A 14,275-nucleotide genomic window follows, 5' to 3' on the forward strand; every position below is an offset into this window, starting at 1 on the left:
GAAAAAGGAAGTGAATATCGTTTTCACTTTTTTGTTTTAAACAATTAATTGAAGTTGTCATTGAGGTAATCGTGTCGTTTATACTAAAATAAGATTGTTTCTATAATTTTTGTTAAAGCTGAAAACGTGTCATCAACTTATTCAACAAATCGGTTTCAGTTTTGATCGATATTTTAATTAACCCAATTATGTACTTCGTGTAATAATAATTATTCTCGATTAGTTTGTTGATTTGTTCCTCACTTTTATGATGCTAATCATAAGTTGCTCACCGCAAGCCTCGCCGTGTAAACCTTTATTCAACTTGTCGGACAAATTTAAGTAGGCGATTACACTTTCATGATATTATGTCATGTCTATTAGAACAACCATACACTGCACAACAGGGAGACATATGTATTGATTATATTGCTTTTCAGATTAAATCAATAACGAGTAACTGGGTTTCTTTGTTGCGCAACAAGATTGCGGCTAGCTAGCGCGGATTTTGACGTGACGTCACAATGTTTTTGTTCGCGCGTGAAGTTTCGCAGATTGTTTTTAAACACAAAGTGTTTAAAAAGACTTAACACGACATAAATAAACATCGTTAACTTAAATCTACCAGATATATGCAAAGAACGCCATCGTATGTGTTTTTCTTTAAAAATTGTATATTTAACACAATTGCTTTGCTGCATTATTTTATGTAGCAGTTTTACTTTTATTACAGAGGAGGAGCAGTGGGTCTCTGGAGTGATTGGGTATTCGTCGCAGAATGGGAGCGACAAGTAAGTATCGGCAGTTTTAATATTTATAAACTTGAGCAATGTGTGCAAGCCGTATAAGTAATTTGTATTTAAATGAAACTATCATTGGGACCAATCGTGCCTGCCCTGCATCTGAACATATTGTTAACGTATACAATAAGGATATGTTCGTAATATATTATTTCTAAATAATATTACTCGTCTCGAATATAGCAGTTGGTGCAATTATGAATATTTAAGTGCATGCTATTTGAAATATCATATCGTTGTGTTTGTGATTTGTTGATTCATGCCATTTATGCTGAAACAATATTTAAGCACAATATTCGCTGCATAATTTTGGGGTGCCATGTCCGACTTTCCGTTGTAACATTTACGAAATACGAAACAAAGTAGTTTGCAGGACGTAAAATGTACATTTAAAATGAATTGCTGATCATCCTCGATAGAGCGGAACCCTTCATCGGTTTGCATTATCACCCCTCCCCGATCCATTTTTATTATATGGGCCTCGATTTGGGAAAAGGGGCTTTATAGGTGTGCGTCTTCTTGGATTAGCATTTGAAGTCCGCAATGGTTAAAAGAGTACGACACTGTCCGATTGAATGGAATTTGCGTTAAAATTAAGTCTTTTGTCTAAACAAAATGAGTTCTTTGCGAAAAGTCCCTGATTAGCAAGTGAGGAATGCACAGACTAATCTTGGACGACAATGCCACGCGTAGTTTGTTTTCCAAGAACGCAGCTCATCTAGTGTAATTCGTTTTTCAGTTATAGTGCGCAGAAAATACTGGGTGTTCCAGATGTGTACCCTAGATACGAGAAGGCCATTAGTGCATGGGCCCCAGATGTCATCGACGAAAACCAGTTCTTGGAGGTTGGGAAATTACACTGTTATTGACCGATTGCATTGTCCTCCTATAGTAAGATTTATAAATCATTTTTTAAACCAAAGTTTTTACGTCATTGAATAATACCGTACTAGCTTGGAAGTGCGTGCTTTTTAAATAAATCATTGCTTTACAAGCACCGGTTTTTCATAATTGTGTTTTTACGTTAATACTGAACTTACTTTATGATACTATCACTGTATTATCTTTAAATTTTAAAGATATGCATTACTTAGTGCTTTGAAACACGTAATACACGTATCATCGTGAAATTTTGGTGTTCAGTTCCAGTTCGCCGCTCCCGTCTACGTAACAAAAGTCGACGTCTACGAAGTCTACAAAGCTGGCGGTGTCAAGGCCATTAAATGCTTCGATGTCTCAGAAGAGTGGATAACGCTATGGTCGACGGACCAAGTATCCGTTTTTGAGTCTGCGATGATATTTAGTCCATCGTTTACGGTAAATAAGAACAGAAAAGTTAGGTTTAGTAAGTTCAAACTTCTTAACCGGTTTAAACCCGCAATTATTTGCATGGACAATTCGAAGGCTCTTGACCCTAGACATAACCATGCTAATGTGCTCTGTCGTACTGTATGGATTTTGTAGTATCTTTCATAATGGGTAATTGATTATTTGCATTAAATAAAATACTAGCTTCCACTAATTTCTCGTCTAGTATTGGAACATGAGTTCCATTGTTTTGTTTAATTTCGTAATGGTCGTGTGGAAAATTTGGAGACTTCTTTACTTAAAATTTTAAGTATCGGAAGAAACGCATAAACGTTTATCAGAACTAACACAAGAACAGTACGAACGTTTAAAGCGTGGTATTAACATGAATAGGCCTCAATAGTACTTGACGTCCTTGTGAGGACGTCACGTGGAGGACATTCGCGTGTAACGGACGCTGGTTTCATTATAATTTATGATCGAGTCATCAAGGCTGTACTCTCTAAACAAATCATCATATTTAACTCGAAGGCATGTGTTACACTTAGAATGTTGTCCTTGTTTCACCCTTAAAAGATATTGATGGGCCTGCACTTCTTAATCCCTGAAATATAATAAAGTAAGAGACTAAAGTACGACATTGCACTGAAAAAGTTACTCTCCTCTATAAAACCGCCGGAAAAAAGAAGGTGTAAAAACAGTGAAATTCAATTTGGGTCAAGTTTTTCTACGTGTATATACTTTGTGTACATGACATCTCTTTCAAGTTTTTTTTAATCAATCGATTCAGCTTAGATAGCCCTTTAAGTAAAGATACGGTTATTGGGATCTCTATGCACAAATTGTTGCATTTTTTGCGCTTAAATGTGTTGCTTTTACATTGAATTACATGGGGCAAATATTACTTGTAATGTTAGCTGTGCGCATAAGGCAACTATACAGTAAGAGCAATTAATTTAGTCGTCATTCGCAATAATATCTATTTCACTGGACTCTTTCTATGTCATCGATTACGTCAGTGCGTTCCGCACGCTGTTAAACCTTGCAGCATTACCGTTCTACATATCTGTCAGGTCGCAACACGTTTTCGCAAGTCATCGCCGCGTCCTTTGTGGACGTGGCGGTTGTAGTAAGAACACGCAGCTCTGACGTGAAGAAGTATCACCGCACTATTTTATGAATGCAAGTCGACTCATACAAATATTCGTGTAATTTATCTGATTTTCTCAAAATATTTGTTGAGGTGCTTTTTAAAAACTCTTTGAAGTGAATTAACAGAAAATTCCTTCTCCACCAATAAACGTAATTGAACGTTGTTCTATCTTCAGTCTACACGTCCTTGTTTCTCGAACCACATTCGGCTGGATATCGACTGCACCGTGGCAAACACCTGGGTGCAGATAGACGCTGTAAGGCTGCACGGCTCCAAAGGTGAGTTCGAGAATTGATATGTTAACAAATAACTGAACTGTATCTGCTTTAGTACACGCTTTATGTAATGCTGTATTTTAATGGCATATATGATTGCTATGTACTTTCAGACAAAAAGCATCGTGCTAGTGAAATGTTTTTGTTTATGTTCTGTACTATGCCAATCGGTTCATTGAAGAATTCAAAATTCACCTATACACATCGGATAGCTATTACCCCGAAAAGCAACAACGTAATAAAACACAAAAAGCAATTTACAGCCGACATGCACAATTATATCAAATATATTTGCCACTATTTCAATTTATGCTATTTTCAGACGTCCGACCCAGCTCTGTCGTTTGTAACCGATTATTACACATTTAATACTATTCTGTACCTCCACTAAACATTTTCTTTAAACCGGCTTTCCGTGCTTTTATTTTTTATGCATCGGATTGCGCAAGTTATGACGTATGTTTTGTGACGTAATTTCTCCGACGAAATATACCCGTTTTAGTTAAATTCTCTGGATGTTAAGGACATGTAGGACTTGGTGTTTTTTAAGTTATTTATTTGTTTAGAGCATCGAACGAATGCTAAACGTATTTCGGATATTGTGTTTAGCATACATAATTGTAAACTTCGATAGGATTACAATACAATAGTGTGATTTAAAGTAAGTTTCGATAAAATAATGGAAGAATAGAAAATGGAAGTGAATATTGATTTCACTTTTTTATTTTAAAAAAATAAACGTTGTCATGGAGGTAAGCGTGTCGTTTATACTAAATTAAGATTGTTTTTAAAATTAATTTTAAAGCTGAAAAAGTGTCATCAACTTATTCTACAAATCGGTTTCAGTTGTGATCGATATTTCAATTTATCAAATTATGTACATCGTTTAATAAAAATATTTTTTCTCGATTATTTTGTTAATTTGTTACTCACTTGTATGATGCTAATTATAAGTTGCTCACGGCAAGCCTTGCCGTGTAAACCGTTATTCAACTTGTCGGACAAAGTTTAGTACGCGATTACACTTTCATAATATTATTTCATGTCTATTTGAACACCCATACACTGCACAACAGGGAGTAATTTTTATTGATTATATTGTTTTGCATATTGAATCAATAACGCGTAAATGAGTTTCTTAGTTAGGCGACAAGATTGCGGCTAGCTAGCACGGATTTTGACGTTACGTCACAATGTTTTCGTTTGCGCTTGAGGTTTTGAAAACAAAATATTTAAACACATTTAAGTGTTTAAAAAGAAGTACACGACAGAAATAAACATCGTTAACTAAAATCTATTTGACATATGCAAAGAACGCCATCGTATGTGGTTTTTTTTTGAAATTGTATATTTAACACTATTGCTTTGCTGCATTATTTTATGTAGCACTTTTACTATTATTACAGAGACAGTGCAGTGGGTCTCTGAGGTGTTAATGTATTCTTCGGAGTATTCATATAACGAGTAAGTATCGGCAGTTTTAATATTCATAAACTCGAACAAGTGTGTGCAAGCCGTAGAGGTTATGTGTATGGCTTCTATTGCGACAGGGCATTTAAATGAAACCATCATTGGAACCAAGTGTGCTCTATATCTGAACATATTGTGAACACATACAATAAGAATATGTTCTTTCATATATTATTTATAAATAATATTACCCGTATTGAATATAGCAGTTTACACAATTATGAATATTTAAGTGCATGTTATTTGAAATATCATATTGTTGTTTTTGTTATTTGTTGATGCATGCCATTTATGCTGAAACAATATTTAAGCACAATATTCGCTGCAAAATGGTTAGGTGCCACGTCCGACTTTGCGTTTTACTATTTACGAATATAATCCTCGGCAGAGCGGAACCCTTCGTCCGTTTTTATAATCCCTCCTCCCCGGAACATTTTTGTAATATGGGCCTCGCTCTGGGAAAAGGGGGCTTAATATATGTGCTTCAATGGTCTTCTCGGATTAGCCTGTGAAGTCCGTAATGGGTAATAGAGTACGACACTGTCCGCTGTTATGGAATTTGCGTTTTAATGAAGTCTTTTTTGTACACAAAATGATGTCTTTGCGGAAAGTTTCCTCCCTGATAAGCAAGTGAGGAATGCACAAGCTAATCTTGGAGGACAAGTTTGCGCGTATTTTGTTCCAAGAACGCGGCTCATTAGGAGTAATTCGTTTTTCAGATGGAGTGCGACTCAAGCACTGGGTGTTCCAAATGTGTATCCGAGATACGGGGATAACAATAAGGCATGGGCCCCAGATGTCATCGACGCAAACCAGTCCTTAATGGTAGGGAAATTAGACTGTTATTGAGCGATTGTATTGTCCTCCAATAGTTAGATTTATAAATCTTTTTTTAAACCAAAGTGTTAACGTCATATAATTAAACCGTTATAGCTTGGAAGTGCGTGCTTTTTTAATATATCATTGCTTTACAAGCACCGGTTTTTCTGCATTGTATTTCTCCGTTAAGACAAAACTTACTATTTGAAACTATTAGTGTGTTCTTCCTAAAGTAATGTAATAATCAATGCTTTAACTCGTAATACACGTACCATCGTGAAATTTTGGTGGTCAGTTGAAGTTCGCCACTCCCGTCTACGTAACAAAAGTCGACGTCTACGAGACGTTCAATGCTGGCGGTGTCAAGGAAATTGGGTGCTTCGATTTCCAAGAAGAAATGTGGCCCAACGGAACAATGGTCGTTAACAGGAGGTGGATATGGCTATGGTCGACGCCCAAAGTATCCGTTATTGAGTATGCGAGGATATTTAGTCCATCGTTTGAGGTAAAAGAACGAACAGATAAGTTAGGTTTAGTAAGTTCAAACTTCTTTACCGATTTAAACACGCAATTATTTGCATGGACGATTCGAAGGCCCTTGACCCTAGACATAACCCTGCTAATTTGCTATGTCGTACTGTATGGATTTTGTGGTATCTTTCATAATGGGTAATTTATTATTTGCATTAAATAAATACTAGCTTCCACTATTTCTCTTCTGGTATTGGAACATGAGTTTCATTGTTTTGTTATATTTCGTAATGGTCGCGTAGAAAATTTGGAGACTTCATTACTTATATATGAAGTATCGGAAGGAACGCATTAACGTTTATCACAACTAACAAAAGAACAGTACGAACGTTTAAAGCGTGGTATTGACATAAATAGAACTCAATAGTACGTGACGTCCTTGTGATTACGCCACGTGTAAGGCATTCGCATGTAACGGACGCTGGTTTCGTTATACTACATAATCGAGTCATCATGTCTGTACTCTTTAAACAAATCATCATATTTAACTCGAAGGCATGTTTAATACATAGACTGTTGTTCTTGTTTTATCCTTTAGATATATTGATGGGTCTGCACTTCTTAATCCCTGAACAATTATAAAGTAAGAGACTAATGTACGACATTGCACTGAAAAAAATACTCTCCAATACTAAACGGACGGAAACAAGAAGTTGCCCAAACAGTTTAATTTGATTTGTGTCAAGTTCTTTCTACGTTTATGTACTTTGTGTACATGACATGTCTTTTTATTTTTCTTTAATCGATCGATTTAGCTTAGAATGCCCTTTAAATAAAGATATAGTTATTGGGATCCCAATGTACAGATTGGTGCATTTTTTTTCACTTAAATGTGTTGCTTTTACATTGAATTATTTGTGGAAAATATTTAGTGTAATATTAGGGTTATCTGTACGCATAAGGCGACTATACAGTAAGAGCGATGAATTCAGTCGCCATGCGCAAGACTATCTATCTCACTTCGCTCTTTCTATGTCATCGATTACGTCAGTACGTTCCGCACGCTGTAAAACCTTTCAGCATTACCGTTCTACATATTTGTATGGTCGCAACAAGTTTTCGCAAGTCATCGCGGCGTCCTTTGTGGACGTGGCGGTTGTAGTAAGAACACGTAGCTCTGAAGTGAAAGAAGTATCACCGCACTATTTTATGAATTTAAGTCAACTCGTACAAATATGCGTGTAGTATTTCTGATTTTCTCAAAATAATTGTTGCAGTGATTTCAAAAAACGCATTGAAGTAAATTAACAGAAAATTCCTTCCCCACCGGTAAACATACTTGAACGTGGTTCTATTTTCAGTCTACAATTCGTTGTTTCTCGGACACCATTCTGCTGGTTATCGACTGCACCGCTGCAAACACCTGGGTGGAGATAGACGCTGTGAGGCTGAAAGGCTACCAGAGTGAGTTCGATAAGTGTCATGTTAACAAATAACGGAAATGTATATGCCTTAGTACACGCTTTTTGTTATGCTGTATTTAAATGACATATATGATTGCTATGTACTTTCCGTTAAAAAGCATCGTGCGAGTGAAATGTTTTTTAGGTTCTGCACTGAAACTATGCCAATCTGTTCATTTAAGAAATCAAAATTCAACTCTGACACATCGGATAGCTATTACCCCGGCAAGCAACAACGTCAAAATCACAAAAAGCAATACACAGCTATATAAAATATAATTGTCACTATTTCAATGAATACTTTTTTTCAGACGTCCGGCCCATGTATGCCGTTTGTTATCGATTGTATCAAATAAAATACTATTTTGCTCTTCCACTTAAACTTTTCTCAAAACCTTTTGTTTGTCATGCATTGGATTGCGCTGTTTATAACGTATGCATTGTGACGTAATTTCTCCGACGAAACATACCCGTTTTAGTTAAATTCTCTGAACGTTAAGGAGATATTGGACGTGGTGTGTTTTAAGTTATTTATTTGTTTAGAGTCGTGGAGTCGTCTTGCAAAACGTGAGCATGTGAATGAAGTGCTAGAAGATGAGGAGGACAAGGCCGTTACAGCCGTTGAGTCCGCAGCAGCAAAGATGAGCATCAAGCAGCTACTCGCGCACGTTAGGAAATAGGTGACAACACGATCTATGTTCGTGATATTTTAAATGAACACTTACGATAACAGAGGAAAACACGATGCAGTTTAGTTGTAGAATTATTGAGGGCTTCTGGAATATGTGAGAACGCAAGGCGAGTTTTTATTTATAATACATTAGAAGAGAATCTATCCTCAATCATTTTGAGACATTTTCGCGATGCGAACATTTTGTATTTACAAAATGAACCCATTGTTAAGACATGTTAAATGTGGATACGTTTAAACAAATGCTTACTAAAAGACGTATACATATCGCAGAAAATAAAATTTATATTATGAAATTGATTTTGCAGACTGGAAATCCGACTACGCTACCCCTACGACGACAACGGAAACTTGAAAAGTGAAGTTATGAAAAAGAACATGCTAATGATATAATCCATCTTCAACAAACATCTTGTGCACAAGCTTTGTGTCTAGTGTTGTGTTAATGCCCCCGGTAGGGTGGCATTAAGCAGTTGAACTGTCCGTCAGTTCGTCTATCAGTCTGTCAGTCTGTGCGTCCGTCCGAAAACTTTAACATTGGCCATAACTTTTGCAATAATGAAGATAGCTACTTGGTATTTGGCATGCATGCGTATTTCATGAAGCTGCACATTGTGAGTGGTGAAAGGTTAAGGTCAAGATCAACCTTCGAGGTCAAAAGTACAATGCAAGGGAAGTAATAAGCTTTAAAAGGGGGATAATTTCTAAACCTGCCCAATGATATATTGAAATTTTATTTAAAAGCAGCGCAATCGCTTCTCACCAAGGCGACCCGGGTTTGATCCCCGTTCCCGGCGCATGTGAGTTTGGTTGGTGGTCACCACACCGGACAGGTGGGGTTTCCTCCGGGTAATCCGGTTTCCCCCCACAGCACAAGACAACCTCAAAATTAAAAATAGTTCAGTAAACAATAAATAGCTAGAAATTGCAGCTATCATTCAAAATTCGTCCCAACTTTCGGGAGTCTAACATCTGATTAGGAAGGAGTGCTCAGACACACTCCGGGTTCTCACCTAATGCAGCCTCTGGCGCGGAGGGACCTCATTAAAATTGAAATACACACAAATGGGCATTGGTTTCTGACAAACACATCTATTGTTTATAAATAAAATTGTATTTTTATACCTGTTTGTGTTCTATTATTTACGTTTTAAATGTTTGAGATATATTGGCGAACGTTTGAGAAATTTCATAGCGTTTTGATTTACAGTGTTTCAAACAATCTGGCATTGCCGTTAAAAATTAGTATTAAATTGTTCAACAAAAAAAACCTAAGTGACTTGTTAATTTATATTTCAAGAAGGTATTATGGTGGCTAACATAGTATTCACATTGCTTAGTTCACATATAATTTTCATTAACAATTTTAGAACGTTCTACATCAATATTTGGTTTGGAATATAAAAAACATGAGCTGAAGCAAAGCCTGTTTAAACATGTTTCAAAATGTTTTTGTTTTTACTATTCTTCACATGTTTTACTTTTCGTTCGAAGAATTTGGTTGCTGGTAAACTTTGCTATGCTATGAAAAACTGATTTGTTTTGAAAAACAATCTCACGCATTCATCATTTCACATATGCTATACTACATTCTTTTAAATATGTCTTAAGAATAATATTTGTGAACACGTGCGGTTCTTCATAGTCAATTTAGTATCAACACACATTAGCACTACGAAACAGCAGTTATTTACAAATGTATTACAGCAAGCGTAATGGAATACTTCAATTACATGTTTGCTAGTTAAATATACTGAACTATCAGGATATTAATAAGAGTTACAAACATTCATTCCAGTTTTGATCAATACTACGTCAGACAAGCGACATCTTAAATGACAATTATGTTTGTCTATACATTGACCTGGTTGTTCATCCTCATGATCTAGATTAAATTGGTTTAGATAATTCCAAAACTGAGATTACATTTTATCTTCCCACCTGCATTATTCGTACACGTCAAGTTAACTTGATTCCATAGCGACGTTGATGTTGTCTTCCTCTGTTATACGTATTGTAAACTTCTTCTGTTACAAAGGACATGTTTATATCAGCTACCAACATGTCCCTGTATACTATTTAACGTTAGCTCCAACTGATTATATAACACGTTGTGCAAATGTTATCTCACCACAATTGGGTCTTTTTTAAGCGTAACAGATAGTTTTATTGAATCGTTTGTCCGCAATTGGCGCATCATACTCTTTATACAACGAAACGTTTCTACCGCCTCCGCATATGTCTTCATTGCGTGAATACTGTGATAATTGCGTTGGTATTTATAGAAACAAGTTCATACCTAGCTTGGCAATAGTGCTTCATAACATAGTACTGAGCTTGTGCTTTGGACGCGCGGGTGTTATCTCGTATACTGATGATCTATTAACTTCACAAGATATTATTACAATTATACATATGTGATTGTTTATGGAATTGCAAACATGTTTAACTTTATCATATCAACTACCTGCTGATTATAAACCACTCAATGTACACTTCAGAAGAAATCATATTTATGTCAAGATTCCTTTCCATTTACCCTGCTTTTAATTTGCATTATTCAGTGGTTAAATTTCATTTTTTAAACTTGCAAAGTTAGTTTACCATCGTCCTCGAAATACCTACACGTTTAGAGAATAATGTATGGCCACAAGTGTTGCCTGCTCTATTTTAAAGCAAGCAGACGAGAGTCATGGTTGACTTATTCTATGAAACGAGCAAACTATTGCGGTTGATTTTGCAAGCAAAATACGTATTTGTATTTGTTTTTTTTTTATTTATCCTGTTATTTTTGCCCATGATGTTTTTTATTTCTAACTTTACAATAAATACAGAATACGTTACGAAATCAGAAAATATTGATCATAATTAGTGATTAAAACAATTGTGAGACAATTTATATTAAACATTTTAATGTCACCACATTATTACATCAATCTTAGATCCACACATGCATGTACACGAGATAAGTGACCTTGGACATACTAATAGCGTGCCAACGGTTATCAGAAATCAAACATCGTATATGACAAAGTTTAGGAACTACGAAACTATACTTGTGTATTTAAACTCCTCAGGCTGGGGTGGGGTAAATTTCGTAACCAATAACATTTGTTTTAAAATACACATAAACATCGGTCGTTATAATTGAATAAAAAGCTTCATTTATGTAGGGCGTACGCTTGGATTATGACAACGGTCCACTCGCGCAATACGATGCATGATGCTGAAAGATCCGAATACTGTTATTTTGACGGCTAACAAAGTAAACCCACCACCACCTGATATTACTACCAAATGATTTTGATTTAGATAGTTCAACAGTTGTAGTTCAAATTACTTCATTTGAAGTTACCCTTATAGTGCCTTTATTTTTCAATGATTGCACGAAATATTCGAATAGGACAGTAAGATAGTGCACAAGTCTCGTTTGCTGACTGATCGTCTATATGTTATAAGATTTTTGCAAATTTTAAATATAGTTAAACATTCAAACCATAGAATCCGAAATAAATATATTTGTTTGCCGTTCTTATGCGAAATATAGATAAATGTATATTACAAATCCATCTTTTATACATGTATACATGTATACCAGTGTTCACATAATTATATTCGCTGGCTAAGTTTCATTACTGCCGGTTGTTAAGTGTAATTATGCGTAATGATACGTTCATGCTTAATAATCTTGTCCATTAAAATATCTGTGAAACTATTGCCGAAAAATAAAATGGAGCGTGATTCATTTGTTGTTATTTTTTTGCAAATTAAGAGCAATGTTCTCAAATACTGTATTTTTCTTATTTTTTAAGTGGTTTCTATTTGGCATGTTTTATCATTTTGAAAAAGCTACTCTTTTAACTACCTTACATTTGTTAACAAGCTTCGGTGTCTGGCATTTATTACTCATAATAATGGCGGACGAAACATTTTGATAAATTCTACCAAATTTAGTAACAAAATTCGATTCCTACAAAAAAGGTAAGAATTTAATACGTTTTAAGTGGATGTTCTGTAATGCAGCCACGTGAAGCGTCTTTTGAATCCAATCATACAATTATGACAACTACATAGGTTCATTCCTCCTGTCCATTCGTAAAGCCGACGGGTCTGAGTATGAGCCTGACACACTCACAAGCTACCATCGAGGCATTGACCGTTTGTAAAAGAAATTCATATTTATACACCAAACACATAGTAGAATAAAGTGCTCAGTGTATAAACAATCAACATTGAATCGAAATAGTATTTCAGTGATGATCATGCAATGTTGTTGTAGTACTGTATTAATCACTGCTGTAGAGATAGTTTTAACATATATATTAAGCTTAAGTCCATCGAAAAGCCTAAGGCTTATATAAACACTCTCGAGTCCAGTTTCTGGGCTTAGAACCATTACTATGTGTCTTTGTGAGAGATCTTAAGAACGCTTGCACGATGGTGATCGAACCCATCACCTCCCAGTGGCTAGACGGACACCCTATCCATAAAAACATTAAAACTGTCGACCTTGCTGTTGAGTTAATTTACTACATCCAACATAAAGTGATTAAATTAAGATATTTTAAACAGCATGAAATGTTATAGCTGTGTATTATGCTTTATAGTTGGTTACGTTAACCTGATTGGTTATTGCACACATCTATGAAAATAAAATTTAATTGAGTGGCAAATAAATGTATAAAAGTTATTAAACAAAACAATATGTAAATGAATATTAACCACACAATGAATATTAACGGTTTAAAAAATAATATCTCGAACAAAATGTAAATAATGCCCATAATTTTCAAATTATATCCAGTTAAAAAAAACTCAAATAATTCCTGTACATGGGTCAAGTTTAAAAAATAAAAGAATGAAAATCAATTGTTTAAATGTGATTTTTTCCAGATATTTAAGGGGAAAATAAATATTCCCACAGCATTTTGGATGACAGAGAGTTTTGAAACTTCTCGAAAGGTTTTGGCTTCCAAAGAAAGGAACTGAAGCAAAAAGGAAAAGGAAACAGGCCCCATGCTGATGAAGCCATTACCTCTGAAGAAAGAGGGATTTTAAAACAAAAAGCAGTAAGTGGACTTCAAAGCCAAAGACAGCTGTTGAATCAAGTTTGGCTAAATAATTCAAACATTGTTCGGCATTCGTGGTGGAACCGAAAATCACAACCTTAGATGGGCGACATCAAACTGAAAAAACTGATCAAGAAGAGAATACCTTGAATACAATGAACGGTTGACCAAAACACGTACATTCGGAAACCAAGTCGGATCAAAGGGCCTTTCCACCTAAGCAGTTTGCTCATACCAACAAAGATTCATGCCCTGTTGAAGCGTACAAGGATTTGCTCATCACAGACCGAAAGAAGCTCTGCGTGATGATGCCCCTTTCTACTTGTGTATAAACTATAGTCGACATGATGGGTCCAACAAGTGGTATAAATGTCAGCCCATGGGTGAAAACTCCTTGAGGTCATAATGAGAACGATGCCGAGAGGTGCGATCTCACAGGTCGAAGACAAATCACAGTGCCCGAAAAACAACCTGTACGACTCTCTTGCATACTGGGGTTGGCTCCAACAACAATTCAACAGCTAACTGGACACAAAAATGTGCAAAGTGTTAACAATTACGCAAAGGCTTCTCTCGAAATGCAAGCAGCCATGTCCGACATATTATCAAAAATCCTGACCAACAACAAATTATGAACTTAACCCTAGGCCTACCTATGGTTCTGTCATCCCGGCATCGGTGCGAAACACATCTATGTCAAGCAGCAACAAAAACACATCCAACGCCGCCATTGATGATTCCCACGATAACACAAATCTCCAAGGTGCACAATTATCC

The 14,275-nt window shown here is 35.8% G+C and overlaps 1 protein-coding gene and 1 long non-coding RNA gene across 2 annotated transcripts; both read left to right on the forward strand.

Annotated features, from left to right (window-relative positions):
• Positions 1 to 534: 534 nt before the first annotated feature.
• Positions 535 to 4,978, forward strand: LOC127867982 (uncharacterized). Its single transcript, XR_008043841.1, has 6 exons — positions 535 to 628; positions 713 to 770; positions 1,519 to 1,624; positions 1,923 to 2,096; positions 3,416 to 3,518; positions 4,922 to 4,978. It is a non-coding gene; the product is annotated as an uncharacterized LOC127867982 (long non-coding RNA).
• Positions 4,979 to 5,710: 732 nt separating this feature from the next.
• Positions 5,711 to 9,551, forward strand: LOC127867774 (uncharacterized). The gene is made up of 5 exons (XM_052409171.1): positions 5,711 to 5,810; positions 6,100 to 6,309; positions 7,637 to 7,739; positions 8,282 to 8,418; positions 8,738 to 9,551. Exons 1-4 carry the CDS (start codon positions 5,808 to 5,810, stop codon positions 8,416 to 8,418), a joined length of 453 nt encoding a protein of 150 aa, XP_052265131.1. The 5' UTR covers positions 5,711 to 5,807; the 3' UTR covers positions 8,738 to 9,551.
• The last annotated feature ends 4,724 nt before the right edge of the window (positions 9,552 to 14,275 follow it).

This window comes from Dreissena polymorpha, chromosome 1 (genome assembly GCF_020536995.1).
Source record: "Dreissena polymorpha isolate Duluth1 chromosome 1, UMN_Dpol_1.0, whole genome shotgun sequence".
Classification (NCBI taxonomy): Eukaryota; Metazoa; Mollusca; class Bivalvia; order Myida; family Dreissenidae; genus Dreissena; species Dreissena polymorpha.

What these genes read in the sequence shown, in the direction of transcription:
- LOC127867774 (XM_052409171.1), top strand. An exon ending in TATTTAGTCCATCGTTTGAG is followed by an intron (nt 6,310 to 7,636) that starts GTAAAAGAACGA and finishes TTCTATTTTCAG; the next exon opens with TCTACAATTCGTTGTTTCTC. An exon ending in GAGGCTGAAAGGCTACCAGA is followed by an intron (nt 7,740 to 8,281) that starts GTGAGTTCGATA and finishes TTATTTGTTTAG; the next exon opens with AGTCGTGGAGTCGTCTTGCA.